Source organism: Salminus brasiliensis, chromosome 16, assembly GCF_030463535.1.
Source record: "Salminus brasiliensis chromosome 16, fSalBra1.hap2, whole genome shotgun sequence".
In the NCBI taxonomy this organism is placed as follows: Eukaryota; Metazoa; Chordata; class Actinopteri; order Characiformes; family Bryconidae; genus Salminus; species Salminus brasiliensis.
This window is the reverse complement of record NC_132893.1, coordinates 30,840,578-30,868,537: the sequence shown is the minus strand read 5'-3', so window position 1 is coordinate 30,868,537 and position 27,960 is coordinate 30,840,578. Positions and strand designations below refer to the sequence as shown.

The window sequence follows — 27,960 nt, the reverse complement described above, 5'->3', positions numbered from 1 at the left end:
GTAGACAGTAGACAGTAGTAGACTATATGTAGCAGCCCCACTTGCAGCTCGCCCCACTAAACTTTGCCTGTTTCCTGTTCCCTCTCTCCCAGTATTATTGCTGTAAGAAGGAGGAGTCCGAGTCGGAGGAGGAGGAGCCCGACTTTGCCGTCACATCCCGCCTGCCGCCCGTGCACTCCAATCACAACATCCTGGCGGCCACAGTCCCAGTGACGGCCACCCCCAATGGCCCTGCCCTCTTCACACCGCCCCCGGCCCGCAAGCTGACCCGCTCTCAGACGTTCTGCCCGTCCTGCACGCACTACGACATGCCGTTCTACCTCCAGCAGCCGGACGGCCTGCGGAACGGCGGCGAGCGACTCAGCTACCGCAGCATTCAGCAACAGGACCTGGAGCTGCCCACCCCGCTGCCCAACTACCACAAGCTCAACCTCAACCGCTCCATCACCATGAGGGAGATGTTCACCCGCAGCTGCAGCATCAGCACTGACGTCTAGCGGTGCTGGCAGCTAGCCTGCGCCCTCAGGCTAGCATGATCGCTCTGTTTCGGGTTGGGCACACAAACTATATGGTAAATATGTGGAAAGGAGTGGCCCATGGATGCTCAACAGAGCACAGCAGCACTATATACCAGGACCTGATGGATCTCTGACATTTCTGAGAGCCAGACTGATGTCCGGAAGGCAAGATGGGGGATTCTGAACATGCGAACACTCTGAATAACAGTCTTGACTGACCCATTTTTTCAGTCTCTAGCTTACTGACTGGCCTGCAGGTTGGTGATGGTGGAGAAAGCAAAGCAACAGTGGATTCTCTGGTCAAAAATAACACATACATATTAAGCAGCATCTTAGAAAAAGGGCTTTGGAGAGTCTGTCTTGCCATATGATTTTTTTTTAAAGGAAGACCACCAGACACAGTCAAAAGTTTGATTTTGAATATATAATCCAACTTTAATTTTTTTGTATTGTCAGTGTGTGGCTTAAGTAAAGTGTATTTACATTGAAATGGTAGAAACCACCAAACACCAATCTGGCTTAAACACAAAGATAGATCCAAGCTGTACTGAAAGCTCCATGAGAGCTGCAATAATATGGTTTAATAACTTGATGTAAATGAAAATGAAATATTTAAAGTATGTATAATGCAACTGCTCAGAATCAAAACAATGAAATAATGATTTTTTAAAAAGCTTTATTGTTTATCCTTATCATAAAAAAGCCCCACTCAATGTGCTGTTCTAGATGCAGGTAGATGCTCTTTTATACATCCCAGCAGGCACATCAACGTCATGACGTCAGAAGGATATTACATTTAAAAAAAAAAAATTGAATTGAGCGATGGTCAGACAATACAGACAAACCCAGCGATGGTCAGACAATACATTTTGGTTAGAACCCAGCTAACATGTTAAACATGGGCTAGGTGGGTTCCAGGTAGGCATGGGCTTGTGGGTTTGTACATCTGTGATTACTGCGAACTAGTTGGGCTTCCCAAAGGGCCCCATCGTTACACCCCAACTTAATCTCACATGGATCTCATCTAGGCCCCATGTGCAGTGTACAACCCAGATCGGACCCATGTTTAACCCCTCATGGTCCCATCACCAAGAGCGCTGCCAGGGATTTTGGGCCATATGAAAAGATTTTACGGTGGGCCCCACAGCACTAAGAATTCTGCCAAAATGCTTAATTAATGTATTTTTAGGGCCTCTGTCAGTCACAGGTCCTGAGAAGTGCCCCTGCCCATCACTGACCCTGGTGGGCATCCATATGTGGGGCCAACATAGAACCTGTGGACAGAACTGTCTGGTTCCCAGTTGGGCTACTCATACAGGCCCCACATGGGCATGTTATTTGGGAAATCCCAAATGTTAGACAGACGTTGATTTGAGTCATGGTGTAAAAATGTTTCAGAAGTTCGGTAGATGTTGGGATTTGGTCACCACACCTCGCAACTAAACGTTCATGTTTTACGCCAATAACATGTTGGCATACGATGTTTGGTAGACGTTGGATTTTGGTTACTTAACATCACAACTTAACACCATCAGAATATCGTCAGCTTTTATGTTAAATTATCGCTGGCACTGGACGTTGTCCTGACGTTGAATTTTGGTAACCTGATGCCATGACCTACATTCAAAAGATAACAACGTCTATAAATGTTTCTGGCCGGCTGGGATTCATCCTATTAGAACCTTTCAGTTAGTTCTGCTGCGTTAACTGGGCCAGACCATTTTTCCACCTGCATTCATGTGTCGGAATAGACATCTGCAGCCATCGATGTCATTCACAGGATTTATTCAATGGCTGATGCTAATGTGACCCATCGTGTGAAGCTTGCGCAGGCTTCAGGCACAGTTGGACTCGGATTACAAGGGCTACATTTGCTCTTTCTACCCTTTGCTTGTTGGACTGAGAATGGTATACTATTTGCCAGACGTATGGACCTCCACCTTTTTCGCTCTTCTTTGTTTTGCTCTTCTTTGACATCACTGATATTACAGCCTGATTAGCGTGAATATGGGCAGAGCTTCGAAAGCAGACAGGCTTCTTTTGTATGATGGCACTGATGATGGAGTTACAGAAACACTCTCTTTCTTTTAGCGTTTTCAGTCCCTTTGCTTTTGCAGTGGCGTTGGTATTTCTCTGTAGTGGACACACAAGGTCCGAATGGTGATGCTTTTGACCTCTGCGATCACCATGTAGTTATGCTGTGTGTCCTTAAAGTATTTTAAGTCTCTGCTATCCCAAACACACACACTTACACGCACACACACATATATATTTTTGTGCAAGGTAAGCTATAACGTAACACAATTCATTTATTATGATTATGATTATTATTATTGTGTTCTATTTTTTCTGCATTAGTATTTTATTGCCGTATTTTGTTTTCAGCTTTTAGACACTCTGTTTTCATGTTCTAAGCAGAAAGTGATGCAAAACATGTCGTCATATTTTAACCTGTACAACTATGAACACAGTGTTGATAATAAAATTGGTGAAAATTATTTGCCCTGTTTTGAGTCACATGCAAAGCAAAATTTGCATTAGCAAAGATGTAGATGGGTGAATGACAACAAGGTTTTCAAAATAATAATTCAAAAATTAATGCACTTTAGTATCTGCAAATATTTTCCATTCTAAAGGTGCCAAAGAATGCATTTTGTTACTGTCGGACAAAAAACTTGTATCTCCATTTATGGCGTTTTTTACTTTTTGACGTAATGAGAATCTGCCAGTGGTTGTTTACATTGTGTCAAAATATTATGATGACTTGACCAATAGTAATGCTCCAAAATGCCATTGAAAGTTCAGGGGCTCTATTTAAGCGAATTCAGCTAACCTTTAGGCAAGCCGCCAACGGTGCATCGCCCAGCTTGATTTAGGGCGTGTCAGCATGTCTTTGCTATCGTAACAACAAGGAAAAGTACGCCTTGCATGGTTCGAAACACGCAAAAGGAATGTACTAAGTCTCTTAATGAATCAATAAATGCAATAAACCAATCAGTATGCCACTTGCCATCCCCTGTAAGAGCTAGGTGCGGTCCAACTTTGGCGGATAGCTATGGTGCATCCGCACGGCCTGGGAAGGCATGCTGAAGCGGTGGAGCATCTCGCCTCTAGAATAATGTTACATTTTATTTTTATATTTTATATATTTTTTGTTAATCGTTGATGTAAAAGTTTGCATAGCTGCCAACTGCCACATGCTATGGGTTTATGCAGGGGTGTATGCGCATTGGTCTGCACGCGCCTGTGTTGTTGACATTTTGCTGCCAAGATAGCAACAAACGTCCAACTGTTGAGGGCTGCCTAGGTTGTTTTCAGTCAGTGATGCACCTCCTGTGTTTTCCGTTGCCAAGATACACAGCAATACACCCGAAATATACCTGAACACACCTCATTTGGAGACCACTTCGCCCATCTGCATAGATATATTCACAAGCACTGTTGATCATTTTTTCAGGGCGTTTCAGGGTGCTCCTGTGTCTGTGTTACCTTCTGGCTCTCTCCTTTTAATGAGGCTGTTATAGTCAACCTGCCAGAGTCGTCAGACACACTCTGATACTGCTCAACATTCTCTGTTCTCTATAAAATCCTCTCAGAACTAACCCCGTCTTTTTACCTTCTCTGAGTAAATGGTCACCCAGCCCGACCTGCTGAAAGATATCACGCTGAGGTCCCCTCTACCTGCGTCAGACCAGCTGCCACCTACCAGTCCAAACAGCAGGCCCCGCCCCCAAAACCAACCATGCCAGACCAGCAGCACACCCTCCTACCTGTTTAATAACCATGTTAAAACCTAAACGGACTCTGAACTTTCTGCCACTATTAATATCACCACTATTAACTATCATTACTCTGACCATCACTGCCATGACTACATTAAGTTCTACTACACCATGATTATTTGATTATGATTATGATTATGATCAGAACAGTTCATTTACATTTACATTTACATTTAAGGCATTTAGCAAACGCTCTTATCCAGAGTGACTTACAAAAGTGCTTTGCTATTTACCCAAGAAAAACCTCAGCTAGTTAGAATAGGGTTCAAAAAATTCAAAGATACCTCTAAGTTTAGACACTACTAAACACAAGTCAATAGGGTGAACACTCTGCTATTAGCCCAAGTGGGTGGGTCTTCAGTCTTCAGTCTTCAGTCTGCGTTTGAAGACAGCGAGCGTTGGACTCCCAGGGGACACACAGGGGAAGCTTGTTCCACCACTTTGGTGCCAGGACAGAAAAAAGCCTGGACGCTCGTCTTCCGTGGATTTTGAGGGATGGCGGGTCAAGCCGAGCCGTACTTGAAGTACTCTTGGTGCAGATCGTCTTTTGACCATTGCCATCAAGTACAGAGGGGCTGGTCCTTTCTGGGCTTTGTGGGCCAGCGTTGACTTGACTTGACTAATTAAACTTTCAGACGGAAGGCGTGAAAATAGACTGTTGGTGGGGTGTAACATAACAATGAGCTTAGCAAAAGTTTACCTTTTTTTTCTGAGAGCGACGATTTACTGAGTATTTAAGTATTTTTAAGTTATTTGATGTATAAACAGTAAGTTTGTGAATGTGGTTGGGGTGAAAAATGCTCAGACACAGTTTTATATAGCTATTTACCACCCTGTTATTTTACCTCAAAATAAAAACACGCTAACTCTACTGAGGTCTTTATGGAAAAAAAACAATAAGCTCGGATTTGATTGGCTGGTTTACACTGATGGTGCTTCACAGAACTCCCATATTAACTAGCATAGTTTTTACACTGTAGCAAAAAAACATCAAAGATATTCCCAACAGTCTTAATGGATAGTGCCACCAACCTCTCGCTGTGTCCTTTCAGCTGGATGTGCTGTTGTACTTAGCTAGCTGAAGAGTAGCCCCCACTTGCTTCCCCAGGTTTGGCTTTCTTCCTTTCTGATGTGTGTTTAGCTCCAATTTGGTTCCTCTGAGGTAGTCCAGTTTGTTTTCGAGGGAGTGGACGATTGAGAGAAGAGCTGGTAAAAGCTAGAGTTTCCTAATGTTAGCTTTTAACCAGGCCCAGATCCCTGTTTGCCCTCCCTGGCTTTCGCTTCCAGTTTGAGCTCTTCTTTTGCGGAGACTGTTATGATGGTCCAATGGCATAATATCATATACAGTATGTCATGTATGTATTGTTTAATTTAATAAAAATAACACAATGGGCTTTTCTCAGATTCTCAGGGTTTGTGCCAAATAGAAATCTGCTGGAGGGAGAAGGGTTTGAAACCACCTACTCTGGCCAGGTCTTACAGCCAATCTAATTCTATTTGAATGTAATATGTTGTTCATTAAGCCTTGATAGAGATGTTGGATTAATGAGCCAATTACAAGAACCCATCACAGTTAATGTGGCCAAATGAATTTCCACATTTTTATTGCCTTGTTTGTGGTTCTCTGATGGCCTTACTTATTCGTATCTACATGGCAGTAGTAATCACATCTGACCGGCGTTTGAACTTTGGGTGGTTTAGCCACAGGCAAGGAGAGCAGGGAAACAGCTATTAAAGCATTTGTCACTTATAGCCAACACTCAGGACCTGTAAAGGCCAATTCATGCAGAATCAGGTAAGAGATAAGATATACAGGTGCCCATGACCCTGTCGCTGGTTCATTTTTAGTAGGTGCTGACCACGGCATTAATGCTGTAGTCAGCACCTACTAAAAATGAACCAGCGAGAGGGTCATGGGCACCCAGGGCCCATTGATGCTTGTGGAGAGCAAGGGCTATGCTGTCTGGTGTGATCCAACAGAGCCACTGCAGTACAAACTGCTGAGAAGGTCATGACAGGTCGAGGGGTCAGAGCTCTAATATTAGGCACACGGTTTTAAACTTTATGTCTGATTGGTGGATATTGACCATATGGACTATAACATCCCCTGCCTTATATTGTGGCGCCACAACAAATCTGAGCATTTAAGGCATAGACTTCACAAGACCTCTGGAGGTGTCCTGTGGTATCTGGCACCAAGATATTAGCGGCAGATGCTTTAAGTCCTGTAAGCTGTGGGGGAGGCCTCCATGTGCATCAGTGAGCGTTAGGTGTCTACTATGACTCTGTTGCTGGATGGTAATCATCCAGACAGTACGACTTTTTACAAGTTTCAAGGAGTTTCAAGGAGTACAGACGAGCACCATGAAGAGAAGACTGACCAGCGTACTGAACTGCTCGTATAAGATCTTCAGCAGTGGTCAACACAATGTGCCGCTGAGTGTATGTAGCGGCATGTTCACTGTCTGTACATTCAGGCTGCTCTATGAGGATTTGTATTTTTGATAAGCCTCCATGCCGGTTGCCTTGGTAACAATAGTTTCAAAAGACTTTATTCATGCAGACGTCCAATCATTAAACTTCCCTGAGTTTGTAGAGCTCAGGTAGATAACCAGTGCTTTAGCGTAGTCTGTAATGCTGAGTGTAATGAAAATAGCTCACCTGACTACTGAGCCAAGTTAGCCAAACTAGTCAAGATAGTCAAAGGGATGCTTACAATACAATAAAACCCACCAATAAATGTATACCATTATTCCAATATACTCACCTGCTGGGGGTGATCCAGTTTCACACACAGACCATAGGAAAGCCATTATTATTTAAAAAATAATTTAAAAAAATGTCATTATTAAAAAAATTAATAACAATTCTATTTTAAAAATGGCATTGTAAAAAAAATGAAAAAAAGTAATTGTTAAAAAATGCATAAAAAGTCTATTTTAAAAATGTCATTGTTAAAACAAAATGAATAAAAATTCTATTTAAAATGGCATTGTTAAAAATGAATAAAAATTCTATTTAAAATGGCATTGTTAAAAAAAATGAATAAAAATGATTTTTAAAATGGCATTGTTAAAAAAAATGAATAAAATTCTATTTTAAAAAATGTCATTGTTAAAAAAATGAATAAAAATTCTATTTAAAAAAATGGCATTGTTAAAAAAAATGAATAAAAATTATTTTAAAAAATGGCATTGATAAAAATTAATAAAAATTCTATTTGAAATGGCATTGTTAAAAAAATGAATAAAAATTCTATTTTTAAAAATGTCATTGTTAAACAAATGAATAAAAATTCTATTTTAAAAAATGTCATTGTTAAAACAATGAATATATATTATTTTAAACATGGCATTGTTAAAAAAATGAAAAAAAATTATATTTAAAAAATGTCATTATTTAAAAAATTAATAACAATTCTATTTTAAAAATGGCATTGTTAAAAAAATGAAAAAAAGTAATTGTTAAAAAATGTATAAAAAGTCCATTTTAAAAAATGGCAAAAGGTGATACTTGGCCAAGAGCGCCCAACCATTTGCATAATTTGCATAGAATATATAACCATAACTTTATATATAACTCAAAACCTCAAGTTTAACTACATTTAAATACACATTTAAATAAACTAAATAATGTATCTTACTAATATATTAGTACATTTTTGTAAATATGTAATTTAACTGTCCTCATTGTCTGTAGAATCTGTAGTATTGTATGTGTTTCTAACACTGAGGCAGAAAATTAACCAACTGAAGAAGTAATATTTGTTTAATTCATTTAGAAGTAACAATCAAGGCTTGCTTTGAGGGTGCAGAGGATACGAGGGAATACTGGGACAAAACCCTGGGCCAATTGACAAATGTAAGGGCCATTCCAAAAAGCTTCAGGTAGTCCATGGTGGATTTTCAGGTATGTTCCAGATCTTTATGCCAACAAATTTACCTTGAATTTTTTGTGTGTAGAAAACTGTGAGCCAAACATTGGTGATGACACTGTATGTCATACCTTCCCCAGAACTACTTGCATCATGACTTGCTAAAATTTCACATCTCAGTTGCTCATGTCACCCAGTGAAACATGCAGCAAGATTGAAGACACTATAAATTAGCCCCCTTGTGACCCTTGTGTGAGCATGTGTGTGATGTGTGTGTGTGTGTGCATGTGTGTACAGCATGCTAGATGAATGTAATGTCAGACCTGAACCTGCAATAAAATATGGAGTCAGGGGTAGCGGGGATGAATAATTTAAAGCTGTAATCGGCTCCTCTGCATCCTGCTCGCGCAGCCAGACCTTAGGAGTATCGATGTTTTATGACAAGCCTTGAGTTATTCCTCTTCCAGATGTACCTTACTGTCCCAGGAGTGCTGCCTTTCTGCCTGTCTTTCGTTCTCTCTCTCCACTTCAGAGTGAAGAAGGTGTGCCAGGCCGTGTGTTTTATGCTCTTTGGCAGTAATATGGGGGATGTGGTGTTAAGATGCAGAAGGGGAGGCCATTATGGGGTAGCAGGAATGCACTGTAGATTCAGAGAAGAATTTCATCCTTCCTGCTCATCACTGCCGTCCAAACCTTAGTGGAGAGCCAGAAAACTGAGCTCAGGTCAGCACAGAAAAGAAACGTGAACCAGCAGAAAGGGTGAACCTCAAGCACTGTTGTTTCTTCCTCCAGAAGAAAATCCACAACTAAAATAGAGCTGCAAAACAAGCCAAATCCAAAACCCCAAAACTGTTACATCACAGGCTTGGCACTGGTCAAACCTAGTGGCCACATCAGCAGAATATGGTGGAGAGCATGTCTGTCACTTCCAGACCATAGTTAGTTATAGGAAAATGGGTTCCTTCACAAACTAGGCCTCATGACCACGGCTTGCCCAGATGGCACCCAGGGGAACTCAATGCGTATCTGTGCTAGGCTAAAAGCTAAAGCTAGCTATCTCAGGAAGCACCACCAGGAAAAAGTGCCACCAAGGAAAGCACCACTCACCCCAGTAGTGCTAGGCTAAAAGGTAAGCCTTGCTTACCAGCTCTAACACTTCTTCATCTCAAAACCCTGCACTGAGATTTGTGTGTTTCAGTCCTCATAGGCAAGTCTGTTCACTCTACGGCCATCTTTGCATCTTTGGCAGTTATTCAGGTTATTCAGGTACAGCACCGGGCTGTTGATGACAGGGTTGTGGGTTCAATGCCCGGGCTCGGCTAGCTGCCACTGTTGGGCCCTTGAGCAAGGCTCTTAACCATCCCTGCTCCACTGCTGGGTACTGCAGCAATGGCTGCCCACTGTTTCGGGCATGTGTGCTCACTGTCACTGTGTGTGTTTGCTCACTAGTGGATATGTGTGTGTGTTCACTGCACGGATGGGTTAAAGGCGTAGGCCAAATTCCATCTCTGTCCAACGCAAATGGCGAATATGGTTGTCTTGTCTTGTCATGACGCAACCAGCAAGCTGATTGGTGCTTTTTGTCGAAGGGTGGGATTTTAGCCATTAACAGACACTATCAATGACTGTAGAAAACATGGACACCCTGCTTCCATTCCCATTGCCGTTCTATACCCTGCCATGTTATCAAATTTGCAACCAGAGTCCAGAGACCAGAGGCTAAACTATGGCTTTAATTAAAGCTGATGTCCTTAAGTGTACCAGAGTGCATTAATTAACCGACAGGCTGAATAAAGTGAAGAGAAAATGCTCAAACATGCAGTGCTGCAGACTGGACTTTAAGTTCTTCTGACTGCAGCCGAGACTCCGTCTGTCCATTAGTTACACTTTTCTCACTGCCGAGACCCAAACACTGGCACCCAATAAGCACTCTAAGAAAGGGAAAGTGCATAGCTGGTGAGTTATACATGAAGCTAGAGATGGAGGAGCTTGACCCAGGAGGCAGACCAGGCTTAAGATAGACACACACTCATACAGCCTGCTAAGACCTTCCTGCAGAATGCACCTGCACAGTTTCAGGAACGGGAAGACCTTCGCAAGCTTTGCCGCAGTCGTGAGGCACATAATCTGGGATGTGTCCATATTTCACCATTATATAAAATGAAAAGCTGACTTATTTTTTTCCATTTGGTATTTTATCATGCTGCAAGCTTAAATACAGCTTAAGGATAATAATTAAGCAACAGTGATGAAGGCCTAGGTTTTTTTTTTTGTTCTGGTAATAGATTCAAGATTCAAGCGTTTATTGTCATGTGCACAGCAGAAACAAGCAGTTACACTGAAGAATGAAATTCTTACTTTGCAGTTCCTCCATTTGCCGACATAAATATCAATATAAAAAGAGAGAAACAGAATATTTATAATAACAAAAAAGTAAAGAAAGTTAAATAATACAGAAAGTTAAAGAGTATCAGTTGTTTATTTCATGGTGAAATGATGAAAAATCTCATTTTCACATTTTTTTGTTTACGCCAGATGAGGTCAATAAGCCAATGCATGACTGGTGTCCAAAAATGTTTTTGGCAGCCCTGTATTATCCCTACAGGTACACCATGTTCATAATCGTTTAACACAGTGGGGCTCAATGCTGAGCCCCCTACAGCAAATTATGTAAAGAACAAGCCCTGGATGTGTTGGAGCACACACACTACAACATGCAGAACAATGGAACTCCAAGACCACAACCAAGAACCACTTAACATGACTTAAGACTTAACGTGGTGTCACTGTCATGCAAAAACCTTGTATCTCCATTTTTTTTCACTTTTCAGCATATTATGGATCTGACAGTTGTGCTTGTCATTGCGTCAAAATGTCAATTCCAATTAATGGACCAATAGAAATGCTTGAAAATGACTTAGTTAAGATGATTTCTTGCTGACAGTTGAACAGCGACTATATACGAAAGATCACAACCCAGCGAAGCCACATTCTTAAAAAAGAAAAATGCCAAATAGGAGCCAATAATGCCATGAACTGGGGTCAAACTGGAGCACAACTTATGTAACTAATCAATGATTTGAAGACTGAGCCCAGCTGATTAAATAAGTGGACTCAAGAGTGCTTCTGCTTGGCTGGAATGAAAGGAATGAAAACCTGCAGTCAGACGACTGCGGATAAGACCGGTGACTCCAGCCAATCAATGAAAAATCAATGAAAACTTACAAGCATGTTCATAGTTTTTCTACATCACAGCGACTTTGGGCAGATAGACGATAGCTTTGGGGCTACTGAGTGCTGATTAGCTGGTGGGCTGATCAGTGCATGGAGTGCTAATGCTCCCTGATGTCTTGAATGTTCTTAAGCCAGTGTTAAAAAGCCCTATAATTAGAGTTAAACCGTGCCGTGCTGCTCCGTGTTGAGACCCTGAGTGCATAAAAACCATGAATAATTTGCAAATTAGGGTTCTGCACAAAGGCTCCATATTGACCCATTCAGTTCTCGGTTCTCCGCGCTACACGTTCTCTGGTGTTTCCTATTCTCAAAGGCATGTGATTCTACCAGCTGTTTGGATGTTCTGCTCGATTTAACCCCCACTCAGCTGCCTGTCTGTCCTTTCCAGAGTAAGTTAGGCATTTAGCATTAGTCTAACAGTGAAATTCAGAGACAGGCTCTGGGTTCGAAGCTTTACTGAAGGAGTCAACCTCCAGCATAACATCCAGAGCTGAGAATACGTTCCTTAAATGTCTCTTATAAGCTTCAACTATCTCCAATGAATGCACCACTGTTAGCTTGATGCTAATGCAACAGGCAAATCTGTAGTACCATGTTTACCAGGTTTCTGTGATAAACATGGCAGTGTAATGACATGCTTGGCTCATGCTCATGATTTAGTCATGTGATTTTATGATTTATGATTTAATATTTGCTTTTTTGGTGTAAACAAGGTTAGAAAGTCAAGCCATTACAGCCCCTCTATACTGTGCCATTGTTGCGCTCTCCATCACCACAAATCCACTTTCACTATCCACTTTCTAAGCTGCGAAAACCAGCTTATTTACATACACTATGTGGTCAAAAGTATTGGGACACCTGCACATGACATCAGGAGTTTTTGACAGGAGTTTTTATGGCATCCAATTCTGAACCCATAGGCATTAATAAGGAGCTGGCCCCCAATTCAATGGTTAAGAGGAGTGTCCCAATACTTTTGTCCATAGAATGTATCTATGCCCAGTTTAGCCCCACCCACTCATACTACAGTTCTGAGGAGTGTTTCAGCTCTGAGTGCTTTTTCAATGAGGCGCAATACAGGATAGCCAATCAGAATGGAGCTCATTTATCTTACATCAGTCTTGAAGGTGCTGTAACAGTAAAGGCCTGCTGAATTCTAGGGAATGAAGAACGTTTTCCTAGAACCATTTAAGGAACCTGGCTTGATGTCTGCAAGTGAGGTGCCTCAGCCTTTGGTGCAAGATGCCTACACACACACATATGCACAGGCAGGATTCTCACGGACGCAAGAGAGCCCTCTCCAGACCCATTACCCCATGTGTGTGAGATGGGCGGCTGTGAATCTTTCATCCTGCCCATTCCTGTAGCACTCCTCGTGGGGAGCGCATGAATAAAGGATGGCTCCAGAGAGCTGGCAGAATAGGGCAAATTCCTTCTTTTTCATATTTCTTTCTCTCTCTCTCTCTCTCTCTCTCTCTCTCTCTACCCTCTGTCTCTCTTAGTAGAATTTCTCCTTCCTTTGATAGCGGTCAGCCGAGCGTGATCAGACAGCTCCCTGTGCTGCTGGTGCTGAAATGCGTTTCGCAGGCTCAGTTACAGCGCTGTCACCCGCTCCTGAAGTGTCTGTCATATTCAATAACCTTCTGAAGGTCAGATCTGCTACACAGATGTGTCATGTGAATGCTTGCTCACGGCCTTAGACTCTCAGACAGTCAGTGGGTAGCTCCTCATGGCTCACATCTGGAGGGCTGATCTCAGGTAGGTGTCCCGAGGTGCACTAAGGGCCAGTTTTGTGGACGTTGATTAATGCTAGTGTGTTTGGAGTCCATTGGAGGGCCCTTCTCATGGACAACTGAACTTTTCCTCATATTTTTCTCACATTTTTCTCATATTCCTCATAAAATTTTTAAGTTTACAGTCTTTACGGAAACTCAGCTGCAAAAACAGGCCATTTGAATGTATTGTTTCTATGATGACACAAAAATCAACATGTACATATAACCACATATTCAGTCTACAGCCAGTTAGCCCCACCTAATCATGTTAAGGGTACTCATCATTGATGAGCATTGCCAGTCAAACGAAATGTCTGGAAGCAGAAGCCTGTAAGGAGTCATTTGACACCAACTCACCGAGGGCCTGTCTGGTCATGTTATGGATTTCCAGGAGAAAATAATTAGGTGATAATTTAAATGCAATAAAATGCTGTTTGCGAGTGAGTCCCGGGAGTCCCGATTGGCTTTCCTGTGGTAAGTGATGGAGAAAAAGGAGGAGATTGGGAGGAGGTGGGTGCGAAGTATGTTCAGCACATGGAGTTTGGGGTGTGGTCCCTGTCCCTAAACCTTTGGAAATCCAGTGTTTTTCTATTTATATTCCTAGAGTTCACTATAGGGTTTACATTCACTGCTCTTCTGGTCGTATATGTCCTTTATTATTATTAAACTATGAAGATCAATTAAAATCTATGAAGATCTACTAAACCATCTGCATTTTTTTATGTTATTAGTGCATTTTGAGAAAATACAGGGAAAATACAGCTGGCCTACAGTTTATGGTGTAACTCCAAATATTGCATGCAGGCGCAGCAGGCAGCCCTTCAGTCCTCTCTCCAGACTCTCTGACTGTCTGTGAGGAGTGTGGCGTGTTTTCTCTGTGTCACTGTGGGTTTCCTCCCACCGCACACTCTTAAAAATAAAGGTGCTACAAAGAAGAACCACTGTTGGTTCTATAAAAACATGCTTGTCATAGAGATGTGTGAGTCTGAAGAACCTTTCAACAACCTAAACAACTTCCCTTGATGTAAAGGTTCTTTCTCAATTTAAATCTCTGTTACAAAAATGGTTCTTTAAGGAACCAAAAGTGGTTCTTCTATGGCAACACTCAAAGAACCACTCAAATCACTGTTGACTGTGCTAAATTGCCCCTAGGTGTGAGTGTGTGGGTGTATGTGGTACCCTGTGATGGACTGGCGTTCTGTCCAGGAATCATTCCTGCCTTGTGGCCAGTCATTCCAGGTAGGCTCTGGGCCCACTGTGACCCTGACAAGGAAGATAAGTGCATAAGAAGAGGCTCGAATAAATCATATTTTTATTATAATAAAGTTTTAACAAATTATTTGAGTTGATTATAAGTAAAATATTATTGTGACCTATTATTAGTGTTTAATTATAACCAACTCATTTGTTGATTGTTACGTCAAATCGTGCGATATTTCATCTTTGAGTTGTCCTTTTTAAGTCAGTTAAAAACATTATTTAATTTAATTTAGTGTTTAATTCTTTTTTCTGCAAGCAGTACAATAAGAAATACAAACATAAAAAATTTGAGATGGGGAACAGTTGTGATATTTTAAGGTAGTTTTTGTCTGATTTTTTTTTTTTCATGGAAATCCATGATGTCACCAGACATGCCATAGCCTGAGTTGGCATGAAATGACCCTAAATGCCAAACGCCAGCTGGAGGGGCATTAGACTTTGTGTACAACCTCATCCTTAACTGGCCTTGCATCACTATTTGGCCTGAAGAGCACACTCAAGTTCCCATCTGCCTCCATCTCAGTAGTCTCAGTATTGAGTTTTAAAGCATGTTAACAGATGTGATGTTCTATTTCCAGCACAGACGTCCTGTGGGAAAACATCAAGAACGGTTTAAAAGTGAAGGCTAATAAGGGCCCATAGATTATCAAGTCTCAGAGTAAGGATAGGCCTAGTCAGCCTATGTAGCCCCATTCCCTGATATGTAAAAGGCCTAAGGGATCCCAGACAAGCGTTCTTACTCTGAGGAGGTTGATAAATTTGAGACGAGATGTTTATTCTAATTATGGTCAAATGAATACATTTGGAGTGATGCCACAGAACCACTTTTGGTCCTCTAAGGAAGCAGGTCTGGTATTTGTGAGTGTGAAAAGCCTTAAAGGTGGCATAAACCTTCATCTTTTCATTTTATATGAAGGCTCTTTAAACATTATGTGAAAAAGGAGATCCATTAAAAGGAGATCTCTTATGGCATTGTGCAAAGAACCCTTTTTGTCCTTGGCTGTAGGATTTGTCCTCTGTACGTTGAGAAAATATAAATAAGCCATTCAGAGCCTCATACCCACATTTCAGAGCTGAGGCACGTCTTTAATTGGCGGTTACCTAATGAGAGCTTATTCACAGATGATAAATGCTCGGGATATTTTCTGCAATTTACCACCCGGACAGCTTATCACTGGCTCTGGCAATGCAGTCAACAACTGCAACACGGCCTGTGGCCACTTCACCATCGGCAAGGAGACTGTGCACTGTGTGCTGCTGGTTCTAATGTGAAGAAAGGCTCTAACATGCCCTACAAACCTCCACTGTAAGCCTGCTAAAGCCTGGATCATCAAACGTGTGCCTGGGGTGACCGGCAGCATGCCTTTAAGGTGAAAGACGTAGACGCAGATGAAAAGTAGCAAGCTTATCTATTAAAAAGCAGCTGAAGGGATCCGTTACAGGCCTTCCCATGTGAAGTGGATTCTAAGGCCGTGCCTTAGCCTGTGATCAGCCACAGTCGCCTTCTCTCTGAGACCTCGGAGATGTGGCATGTGTTTGCGAGGCTTTTTAAGGGAAGTCAAATGCTGGAATTGAAGGGAGAAGTGAGTAAAGCATGTTTAAGCACAGGATTCCTCTTTCACACACTAAAGCAGATGTGTTAACTGCAGCTGTTGCAGTTGTTAAAATTAACTGGTGTGAGAGTTAAAAAAATAAACTGAATAGTTGTGCTCAAATTAGAAAATGGTTCCTTCCATTTAATCTGGTTTTATGCTATGACTAATATATGGGACTGTCGACAGACGCTGAATTTTGGGTACCGAGCACCATGACTTAAGGTCAAAAGCATATGATGGAGGTCTGACAACGTTAGAATTTCACACTCTGTGGAGGTTAACATTATGTACTGTAGTAGACATTAGGTTTTGATAACCATACCTCACTACTAAATATCTAAAAACGTTTACGGGAATATGATGTTGGCTGATAACAACGTCTATTGACCTTGGTGGACAACTGGGAAGAATCACCATTGAGCTGTTCTCTTTGGGGGGAAACAACACTTTTACTAAAGTAAATGTCCATCTGTTTGAAGTTTAGAGGCTTTAGTAAAAATGTCAGTCTAATAAGAACAGAAAAATTATTGAGATTATTAATTATGTAATATTTGTATTTAAAATTGAGCTCTTCTCTGGTCTCTTTCATGTGGTGACGTTTCCTTAGTTTGCTCTACCATCTGCTGGTGGAGCGGAGAATTGCATGGGTTGCAAATTAAAAGCTTAAATTCCGGTAGAATAAAAGTCTGCTCTTATTGCAGTGAAACTTAATTTCCTTGGTGTGAGAAGGTAATGTTCTTTGTTTTTTTAAAGTGCAGAGGAGTATAAATATCATAATCACAATGTTCAACTGAGCAATACTTATGCTTATGTCGCACATTAATTGGGGAAATTTCAAGAAATATTACCGCAACTGCAGACCATAATTTTAGTGAAATATTTTAGTAATATATTCTGATGAGAATAAAGACTGATTATATTTTTATTTATTTACAAATACAAAATCAAACGTTAATACATTTGTTCAGTTCGGCAATATAACTAATAAATAATCTATGCTGAAAAATAATTAATTAAAAATAATTTAAATCGGAAAGAAAAAGTTGCACTTTTCAGGTTTTGATTAATTACTCATCCAGTATGTGCAAAAATGTATAAATATATAAAATAAGGCGTAAATAAATTGTAATCATTTTAAAAGCCCCGCCCCCATTTCCGTAACATCCAATGAAATATGTCGCCGAGAGTGACGTCTACCGTTCCAAAGCGAGGCGCGCTAAAACGTTTGGGTAAGCTGTTGGGCTAATGGACTTCTCGTCTATTAAAGGTTTATTTATCGTCGTTAATTAAGAAAATACTCAACAGACTCATTTAGTCGGGTGTAATTAGTGCAGATGGATTCAGGTACGTCTCAGGATGTACAGGCTGGTTCTGTCGAGGAGACGCCGTTGAAGTTTACTCCGCAGAGAGGCGCAGCGGCGTTAGCCTCAAGACAAAGGTAAACAAACGTCTGGGTGGGAGGTTAGCTAGTTAGCTAGTTAGCCAGTTAGTTAGCTGGCCAGTTAGTTAGTTAGCTGGCCAGTTAGTTAGTTAGTTAGCTGGCCAGTTAGTTAGCTAGCTGGCCAGTTAGTTAGTTAGCTGGCCAGCTAGTTAGCTGGCCAGTTAGTTAGTTAGCTGGCCAGTTAGTTAGTTAGCTGGCCAGTTAGTTAGCTAGCTAGTTAGTTAGTTATCTGGCCAGCTAGTTAGCTGGCCAGTTAGTTAGCTAGTTAGCTGGCCAGTTAGTTAGTTAGTTAGCTGGCCAGTTAGTTAGTTAGCTGGCCAGTTAGTTAGTTAGTTAGCTGGCCAGTTAGTTAGTTAGCTAGCTGGCCAGTTAGTTAGTTAGCTGGCCAGTTAGTTAGCTGGCCAGTTAGTTAGTTAGCTGGCCAGTTAGTTAGTTAGCTAGCTGGCCAGTTAGTTAGTTAGCTAGCTGGCCAGTTAGTTAGTTAGCTGGCCAGTTAGTTAGCTAGTTAGCTGGCCAGTTAGTTAGTTAGCTGGCCAGTTAGTTAGTTAGCTGGCCAGTTAGTTAGCTAGCTAGTTAGTTATCTGGCCAGTTAGTTAGCTAGTTAGCTGGCCAGTTAGTTAGTTAGCTAGCTGGCCAGTTAGTTAGTTAGCTGGCCAGTTAGTTAGTTAGCTAGCTGGCCAGTTAGTTAGCTAGTTAGCTGGCCAGTTAGTTAGTTAGCTGGCCAGTTAGTTAGCTAGCTAGTTAGTTAGTTATCTGGCCAGTTAGTTAGCTAGTTAGCTGACCAGTTAGTTAGTTAGTTAGATGGCCAGTTAGTTAGTTAGTTAGCTGGCCAGTTAGTTAGTTAGCTAGCTGGCCAGTTAGTTAGTTAGCTGGCCAGTTAGTTAGTTAGTTAGCTGGCCAGTTAGTTAGTTAGCTAGCTGGCCAGTTAGTTAGTTAGCTGGCCAGTTAGTTAGCTAGTTAGCTGGCCAGTTAGTTAGCTAGTTAGCTGGCCAGTTAGTTAGTTAGCTGGCCAGTTAGTTAGTTATCTGGCCAGTTAGTTAGCTAGCTAGTTAGTTAGTTATCTGGCCAGTTAGTTAGCTAGTTAGCTGGCCAGTTAGTTAGCTAGTTAGCTGGCCAGTTAGTTAGTTAGCTGGCCAGTTAGTTAGCTGGCCAGTTAGCTAGCTGGCCAGTTAGTTAGCTAGCTAGCTAGTTAGTTAGTTATCTGGCCAGTTAGTTAGCTAGTTAGCTGGCCAGTTAGTTAGTTAGCTAGCTGGCCAGTTAGTTAGTTAGCTGGCCAGTTAGCTAGCTGGCCAGTTAGTTAGTTAGCTAGCTGGCCAGTTAGTTAGTTAGCTGGCCAGTTAGTTAGTTATCTGGCCAGTTAGTTAGCTAGTTATCTGGCCAGTTAGTTAGCTAGTTAGCTGGCCAGTTAGTTAGTTAGCTATTTAGCTGGCCAGTTAGTTAGTTAGCTGGTTAGCTGGCCAGTTAGTTAGCTGGCCAGTTAGTTAGTTAGCTGGCCAGTTAGTTAGTTAGTTAGGTAGCTGGCCAGTTAGTTAGCTAGCTAGTTAGTTAGTTAGCTGGCCAGTTAGTTAGCTAGTTAGTTAGCTGGCCAGTTAGTTAGTTAGCTAGCTGGCCAGTTAGTTAGCTAGCTGGCCAGTTAGTTAGTTAGCTGGCCAGTTAGTTAGCTGGTTAGTTAGCTGGCCAGTTAGTTAGCTAGCTAGCTAGTTAGTTAGCTGGCCAGTTAGTTAGTTAGCTGGCCAGTTAGTTAGTTAGCTGGCCAGCTAGTTAGCTGGCCAGTTAGTTAGTTAGCTGGCCAGTTAGTTAGTTAGCTGGCCAGTTAGTTAGCTAGCTGGCCAGTTAGTTAGTTAGCTGGCCAGCTAGTTAGCTGGCCAGTTAGTTAGTTAGCTGGCCAGTTAGTTAGTTAGCTGGCCAGTTAGTTAGCTAGCTAGTTAGTTAGTTATCTGGCCAGCTAGTTAGCTGGCCAGTTAGTTAGCTAGTTAGCTGGCCAGTTAGTTAGTTAGTTAGCTGGCCAGTTAGTTAGTTAGCTGGCCAGTTAGTTAGTTAGTTAGCTGGCCAGTTAGTTAGTTAGCTAGCTGGCCAGTTAGTTAGTTAGCTGGCCAGTTAGTTAGCTGGCCAGTTAGTTAGTTAGCTGGCCAGTTAGTTAGTTAGCTAGCTGGCCAGTTAGTTAGTTAGCTAGCTGGCCAGTTAGTTAGTTAGCTGGCCAGTTAGTTAGCTAGTTAGCTGGCCAGTTAGTTAGTTAGCTGGCCAGTTAGTTAGTTAGCTGGCCAGTTAGTTAGCTAGCTAGTTAGTTATCTGGCCAGTTAGTTAGCTAGTTAGCTGGCCAGTTAGTTAGTTAGCTAGCTGGCCAGTTAGTTAGTTAGCTGGCCAGTTAGTTAGTTAGCTAGCTGGCCAGTTAGTTAGCTAGTTAGCTGGCCAGTTAGTTAGTTAGCTGGCCAGTTAGTTAGCTAGCTAGTTAGTTAGTTATCTGGCCAGTTAGTTAGCTAGTTAGCTGACCAGTTAGTTAGTTAGTTAGATGGCCAGTTAGTTAGTTAGTTAGCTGGCCAGTTAGTTAGTTAGCTAGCTGGCCAGTTAGTTAGTTAGCTGGCCAGTTAGTTAGTTAGTTAGCTGGCCAGTTAGTTAGTTAGCTAGCTGGCCAGTTAGTTAGTTAGCTGGCCAGTTAGTTAGCTAGTTAGCTGGCCAGTTAGTTAGCTAGTTAGCTGGCCAGTTAGTTAGTTAGCTGGCCAGTTAGTTAGTTATCTGGCCAGTTAGTTAGCTAGCTAGTTAGTTAGTTATCTGGCCAGTTAGTTAGCTAGTTAGCTGGCCAGTTAGTTAGCTAGTTAGCTGGCCAGTTAGTTAGTTAGCTGGCCAGTTAGTTAGCTGGCCAGTTAGCTAGCTGGCCAGTTAGTTAGCTAGCTAGCTAGTTAGTTAGTTATCTGGCCAGTTAGTTAGCTAGTTAGCTGGCCAGTTAGTTAGTTAGCTAGCTGGCCAGTTAGTTAGTTAGCTGGCCAGTTAGCTAGCTGGCCAGTTAGTTAGTTAGCTAGCTGGCCAGTTAGTTAGTTAGCTGGCCAGTTAGTTAGTTATCTGGCCAGTTAGTTAGCTAGTTATCTGGCCAGTTAGTTAGCTAGTTAGCTGGCCAGTTAGTTAGTTAGCTATTTAGCTGGCCAGTTAGTTAGTTAGCTGGTTAGCTGGCCAGTTAGTTAGCTGGCCAGTTAGTTAGTTAGCTGGCCAGTTAGTTAGTTAGTTAGGTAGCTGGCCAGTTAGTTAGCTAGCTAGTTAGTTAGTTAGCTGGCCAGTTAGTTAGCTAGTTAGTTAGCTGGCCAGTTAGTTAGTTAGCTAGCTGGCCAGTTAGTTAGCTAGCTGGCCAGTTAGTTAGTTAGCTGGCCAGTTAGTTAGCTGGTTAGTTAGCTGGCCAGTTAGTTAGCTAGCTAGCTAGTTAGTTAGCTGGCCAGTTAGTTAGTTAGCTAGTTAGCTGGCCAGTTAGTTAGTTAGCTAGTTAGCTGGCCAGTTAGTTAGTTAGCTGGCCAGTTAGTTAGCTGGCCAGTTACTTAGTAAGTTAGCTGGCCAGTTAGTTAGTTAGCTGGCCAGTTAGTTAGCTGGCCAGTTAGTTAGCTGGCCAGTTACTTAGTAAGTTAGCTGGCCAGTTACTTCGTTAGTTAGCTGGCCAGTTAGTTAGTTAGCTAGCTGGCCAGTTAGTTAGTTAGCTAGCTAGTTAGTTGGCCAGTTAGTTAGTTAGTTAGCTAAGGGCACTGTACAGACCATAGACACTTTATATTAGAAATAGTTAGCTTCGAGTTTGGGAATCTTTCAATGAATGAGCCAAACCCGAGCCCATGTCCTTCAGTAAAAATACCCAATTAGTTCTCTACCATACACTGTTCATTTACACCATGTCTAACGCCAGGCGTGGGCTAGAGGGGTATAAAGCCCCCCAGCATTGAGCTGTGGAACTGTGTTCTCTGAAATGATGGTTGGTGATGGTGGAGTTGGGGTGGTGATCATACATCCTCCTGACACCACCAACACTCTTGTCCCTGAATGCAATCAAATCCTTACAGCTATCCTCCCCCACAATCTAGTAGAAAGTCTTCTTCCCCGGGCAGTAGAGACAGTTACTCCAACAAAAGCAGTATGAACTCTTTAATGCCCTTGATTTGAGAAGAAACGATGAATGAGCAGGTGTCCCAATACTTTTGTCTTTAGTGTATTCTTTTGGTGGTGGATAGAGATTAACTCACACATTGTGCTTGGAGAGCGAGTGCGCTCATATCTGCACACTTTGTAAATGAATGCAGTCCTACCGGTCCCATACACACTGCCTTTCTAATGGTTGCCCCTTTCCATTGATTGACAGAGACGGGGATGATTTTGTTAAGCAGGGACAGAGGGCTGTCTTTCTAATATCACACAGGAAACTCTGTACACTTGCGTTTAGACTTGACTCCAGGCCTTAATGACTGATTCCCGTATTTTTTTTTCTTGGACAGGACCCCCTATTCCGGATCAAAGAAAGTGAATTCCAGCTTCAAATCTCCAGTAAGTTTAATTATTTGTATAAATTTAGAGCTTAATTGAATGTTTTATTAAAGGAAGAGTAGTTTACAACCGGCCTTAACAAGAAAATCTCTTCTCTGTGCTTTTAATAGGTTCAGGCTTCCAACACAACGAGCTCTGCAGCCTGTATTGAGGAAGACATCAAAGACCTACAGATGAAACTAGCAGAGATGGGCTCAGAGATTGCACTTTTAGAAAATGAGTAAGTTTTGTGTGTGTGTGTGTAGATACCCAGAAGGAACATCCAGATAATGGTCCGTTTACAAGCAATTTTCTGTGTGAATACGTGTATCATTAACTCCATTGATGGACTGTCATGGGCAAATGTGGTACTTTATGTACAGGAGTTCTGTCACAAACCAAAGTATGTGTATGATATTTCCATTTAAACAGCCCTGACACCACAGTTATACACACAATAGTAGCTATACAGTCGTTGGAAATGAATATAGAAAAGGTTAACATCGTATGATGGCTGTATCTCATCAGCAATCTTTAGGATTTATCTGATTGGATCAACCATTGATTGGTTTCTTTTATGCTGTTGTCACTACAGAGGCATTGCTGTCGAGGAGCTGGATCAGCACATTGATCTGCTGCATGAATACAATGACATCAAGGACATCGGACAGACTCTTCTAGGCAAATTGGGTAAGGCTGCTGTAGGGGTGAGCTTCATCTGCTTGTCTGTCTTTTTGATGGGAGTTTTAGATATATTATATATTATATATATATATTATAGATTTATATATTAGGAGCTTCTGGGGTTCTCTAGCAGGAGGTCATTCCTTCAGATTCTGTCCAGTGGCTTTAACTACTGTTGCCTGTTGCCCTTGACCTCTTATGCTCTTCAGAACCACCATTGGTTCCTGGCTTTTTCCCCCAGTTTGCATTGCTTTGCATGTAGTTACCGGTTAATAGTTCATTGAGTGTAAGGGGTTAAACAAAGCCAGTTCTTCTCATAAGTGGCTTACACACCTTTTATAGAGAAATATAACCAGTGCTATGTTCAAACATCATGACCCCTTTGCATCCATTAATGCGTTCTGTAACTGATTTTACTGAGTGTATTAATTAGCATCTCATCTTATCTAAAATGTGGGACTGAATTATTTATACATACAGAAAGATCAGATCAGTATCTGTTGATACTCTGATTGGATCGAGGGGCAAAATAATCTGACTCAGGACATGCTTTGAATCAGATGTTTTTCTGAATACGTGGACTTTTTGATGTCTTTTGGACATCATACTTTTTGAATGGTCAGTCAACAGCTGTGGCTGAGTGTTTTACATACACTTTACTCACACTGACTTACTCATCCTGCTTATGTTGTTCATCCTGACTGTTCTGTTAATGAAGCCCAATTTGCATTCTAATATTTGGTAAAAGGTAAATAAAATACATTATTTTTTTATGTATTCTGGTGATAATAAGGTTGTTTAAGCATCAGCATTTTCTTTCACTGCTACAATCTCAGCGTAGTCCAGAACTAGGCTTAATCTCTGCTTGGGAATCAACCCTGTGTGTCTACCCTAATTAAACACAATCTGATTGAGGTGCACCACTACAAAACTCAATATACACGTATGTGGTTAAACAGACATCGCAAAACAGTCATCTCTTTAAGAGCTATTTCCTATAAACAAGCAGTTTTTTTAATCATCCATTTGCTGGAAACATTGCAAAACTCTTGGCAAATTTACAAGTCTATGAAATAAAAATTAGACTACATGACAGTTAAACAGTGCATTATATCCACCAGAGACTATAATAGGTCATTTAACACTAGAGAAGTTATTGTATTGCAACCCACACATGTCTGTATACACAACACTAGCCTGTACCGGCCTATACAGATTATGTACACACAGCACTAGCCAATATAAGGGCTGTAATGTAAGGACCATAATAATGGTACTCTGCTGTATTAGACTTGCATTCTCTACATAAAGGGCTCCTTTTAGATGCCAGGCCTGCCGAACGCCCTCTGTACAGCAGCTAGAGCATGACTTCAGCTGGCCTGGGGGCGAGAGCGAGCAGTAGCGAGCGAGAGCAGACTAGTGCCGTGTCACAGTTTTCCACTGTGTGTCAACACAACTGATCTTCTGTGTCTTTTTGTTGTAGCCGGGCTGCGTGGAGTGACCACACGCGACTTGTACAGCCAATTCGACATGGATCTGGACGACTGATAGAAGCTGTGGGTGAGGGAGCATAGTGTTAGCAGTGCTGTCTCTGGAGGATAAGCCAGGGTACAGGTGAAATGTGGAATGTGTACAGCAGTTGTAAATGGCTGTTAAGTGTTACTTGCACAGATTATTGGTCTGTTAATTAACTATTTGATGTTGAATGGATTCACAGTGTTAAGGCAGTCAGGTAAAACCAAAAGTAATTGAAAGGATAGTGATTTCTACATCAAATATGTTTACATCTGTGAGCCCAGGAAAGCTATTCCGAAGTTAATTGGGCTCTATTTTTTAAGCCTAATTGTTTCGCTTTCAGTCATAACATTTAAGACCACATGCCTAATCTTAAGTAGGTCCCCCTTGTGCTGCCACAACATATCTGACCATTTGAGGCATTGACCTCTAAAGGTGTCCTGTGGTACATGGCAGCAGATCCTTTAAGTCCTGTAAATTGTGGATTGCATCAATGAGTCTTCAGTGCCTATGACTCTGTCGCTGGTTTACCAGTTGTCCTTTGTTGGACCACTTTTACTGCACTTTTACTGACCACTGCATACCAGGAACAACCCACAAGACCCGTCTAACCATCACAATTTTGGTTCTTGTCAAAGTGGCTCGGATTCGTATGCTTGCCCATTTTTCCTGCTTTTAACACGTCCATCCCTTGACAGATGCCACTGTAGATGAAGAAACTCCTGTGAGCGGTATTAATGTAATGGCTGATCAGTGTGCGTGCGCAGACGGACACATGTACATGTAATGTTCCTACGATCAGGTCAGGATACTCTGAGCATCTTTGGGAGTGGTTCAGTTAACCCTAAGAACAGGAATAACCAATACTAGGTGTGGGGAAAGAAATGAATAGTGATGGTTGGCCCACTCACTTAGAAGGAATTTTACGCAGCAAAGGCAACACCCATAAACACGCCCACTGAAACGGCCTTCATTGTCCAAGACTGAGTGACAACTAGCGAGTTTCAGAGTGATTAAATCTCCATATTTAATCAACTAAAATTGCAGATTGACATTTTTACTTTAATACAGGAATCCGTGTGTGTTATTGTTTAATACTGATACCAACTGTATTATAGTATTACAATCCTCAATACAATAAGATTTATCTAAAAAAAATAGTGTTTGTGTGTAATATGTAATATTTATATATACACAGCAGAAAATGTAATTACTTGTCATTGTACACAATGTGTAATGGATTTAACGCAATATTTAATTCAGTAATACTTAAGTCAGTACAATAATTGAAATGTTGGCAAAAACAATGTGAATGTAATGTTAGATTATTGAAATAAACACCTGAAAGTTGTGAATTTGGAGTCATTTCCAGTATTAACTGCAACAGTTTAAAAAGTAGCTCTTGAACTATTTAACTGTTTGTTTGTTTTTCCTGATGTTGTAATATGTGGCATATCAGACAAATTGTGCTTTTGTTAAACTAAGTTGCATTTGTTATGTTTTCATTCTAAAGTTTTACTGCCTCCTACTTTCACCACATGTAATTGTACAGTCACAATTAAAACGTGGCCCTTTTGTTCATTATTGCCTCTATCTAAACAATAAACCCCATCTAAAAGCAGTGTGTGTTACTGATAATAAATGTGGTGGGTATGAATGTGGATTATATGGCCCAATATGTGGAACAGACTGATAACGTCTGTTTAAATTATAGCGGCCTTTGCAGAAATGGCCCCCACTTGGCTGAAGTGATATCTCGCTGTTATCTTTTGTCTAGACAAAAAAAACATTCTCTTTAATCAAAGCCCTTCCAAATGCCAGCGTCTCACACACACACACACACATCCACATCCACAAAGGTTTTTCTTTGAGCAGGGTCACGCCTGACTTTCACCACACAGAAAGACTAACCATGTTTAAATAACGTGCAAATACTGCTGGAAAGAAATGAAATTTCAACGTTTCTTTACTGAAGTGAAACCTTCAGTCAGTTTAAGCACAGTGACCTTCGGCTGCCAGAAAAACCATCGGATTTGCATTATGTCAAAAAGTTGAAACGGCAAATCTGGAGCACTAGGTTTGTAAGATTTGGTTGATTAATGGAGTCCAGTTGTCTGAAGGAAAGGTTCTCTAGACAGTGGTTTTGTATAGAACCATCACAATCCGAAAAAACATAGCTAGGGTAAATGGCTTCTTTGTCAGGTTAAAGGTTCTTCATTTTATTTATTTATATTTATATATATATATATATATATATATATATATATATATATATATATACACACACACACACATACAAACCCAAACTCCTCCTCTCCATAAAATTGCTCCTCTCCCTTCTCCTTGCACTCGCACCCCCCCACTGCCCCTGCTCCTCCTGATGGTCCGGTTATACTCAACCTCTACCTGGCAAGGGGGGCTCTGGCTTTGTGGCCCCTCAGCTCGAAGCCCCCCAGAACTCTAGCTATATGTATGTATGTGTATATATATATATATATATATATATATATATATATATATATATATATATGAGAGAGGGATATATAGATGCTATAGAGGCTGTGGACCTATAGCACCGTACAGAAGTCAGTTCCACTGTTCTACAGGCCAGTGCTCCCAGTGCTGCGGGGCTTCATATCCTTCTATCTACTGGCTGGCGTTGGGCATGGTGACTACAGACTTTTGCATGTACTTTTTTGCACGTCTTATATCGGCAATGCTTTTCTATGTATGTATGTATGATTTTCTATGTGTCTGAATACTTTTGTATGTATAGTGTAGCACCAAAAACACTTCCACTATATGCACTGAATAAAACAAATCTTAAACAGCAGACTTTATCTTCATCCAGGCTTTTAAACAGCTTTTTACATCACAGTTTACAACACAAATAATGAATAATTCATGTATTCTAGGTACAGTTGCACCTACAGTGTGTATTATAGCAAACACAGCTGGTTAATAAATTGAAAAGCAGATGTTTTAAACCATCACCCTGGTAGTAGTTCTTGTACAGGCGTTTTTTCAGGGGTCTAATTGCGCAGCTCTTTGCGCTTGCGCAGACTTGACGCGTAGGAACACGTGTTGGTGTGGCGCGACTGTACGCATCTCCCCACCCCAGCGGCTCTCCTTTTATTTTTTCCCCTGTCTAAGCTCTCCTCCCGGTTCCGCAGCTGCCGTGCTATCTCTCTCTCTCTCTCTCTCTCTCTTTCTCTCTTTCTCTCGCTCTCTCTCTCTCTCTCTCTCTCTCTCTCTTTCTCTCTTTCTCTCGCTCTCTCTCTCTCTCTCTCTCTCTCTCTCTCTCTCTCTCTCTCTCTCTCTCTCTCTCTCTCTCTCTCTCTCTCTCATCGACGCGTGAACGATTCATTCTTTTGCTCCGGTTCTTTTCTATGAATCAGTCGAACCGATTCACAAGTCCAGCTGAATCAAATTCTACAATATTTACAACTGTCAGGCTGGGGTATTTTAATACTTTTTCAATAATTAGTGTCAGTAATCAAAAGTATTTAGACACCCCTAATTAGTGAATTAAGCTAACACACACACACAGCTTGCATCAATGCAAAGAGCATTCAGGCCAGTCCAGTCCACCTTACTGGACTCCAGAGCCCAGTGCTGAGGGGTGTTATACCCCACACATAAACCTATGGTCACCATGCCCAATGTTAAGTGACCGCTAGAGGTGTGCAAAACCCCAGCATCCTGCTTTTGGTGGAGTAACAGTAGTCTCCACTGCTTTCTATGATTTTTAGAGCATTGCTGTGAGGATTTGATTGACTGACATTCGGTGACAG

At 41.4% G+C, this 27,960-nt stretch overlaps 2 protein-coding genes across 2 annotated transcripts in view; both read left to right on the top strand.

The window, feature by feature from the left end:
• Positions 1 to 3,016, top strand: part of fam163ba (family with sequence similarity 163 member B, genome duplicate a) — a 35,981-nt gene extending 32,965 nt beyond the window's left edge. The window contains exon 3 of the mRNA XM_072658544.1: positions 93 to 3,016. Coding sequence (XP_072514645.1) covers positions 93 to 497 — 405 coding nt within the window. The 3' untranslated portion in view covers positions 498 to 3,016. The remainder of the gene's footprint in view (positions 1 to 92) is intronic.
• Positions 3,017 to 17,279: 14,263 nt separating this feature from the next.
• swi5 (SWI5 homologous recombination repair protein) lies at positions 17,280 to 25,787 on the top strand. The gene is made up of 5 exons (XM_072659041.1): positions 17,280 to 17,476; positions 21,940 to 21,988; positions 22,099 to 22,208; positions 22,563 to 22,657; positions 24,135 to 25,787. Exons 1-5 carry the CDS (start codon positions 17,373 to 17,375, stop codon positions 24,197 to 24,199), a joined length of 423 nt encoding a protein of 140 aa, XP_072515142.1. The 5' UTR covers positions 17,280 to 17,372; the 3' UTR covers positions 24,200 to 25,787.
• Positions 25,788 to 27,960: the final 2,173 nt, after the last annotated feature.

Bases quoted from the DNA above. Each gene is read 5' to 3' on its own strand.
- swi5 (XM_072659041.1), top strand. From the start codon at position 17,373: ATGGATTCAGGTACGTCTCAGGATGTACAGGCTGGTTCTGTCGAGGAG. The intron at 21,989-22,098 runs GTAAGTTTAATT...TGCTTTTAATAG, and splicing joins ATTCCAGCTTCAAATCTCCA to GTTCAGGCTTCCAACACAAC. The intron at 22,209-22,562 runs GTAAGTTTTGTG...TTGTCACTACAG, and splicing joins ATTGCACTTTTAGAAAATGA to AGGCATTGCTGTCGAGGAGC.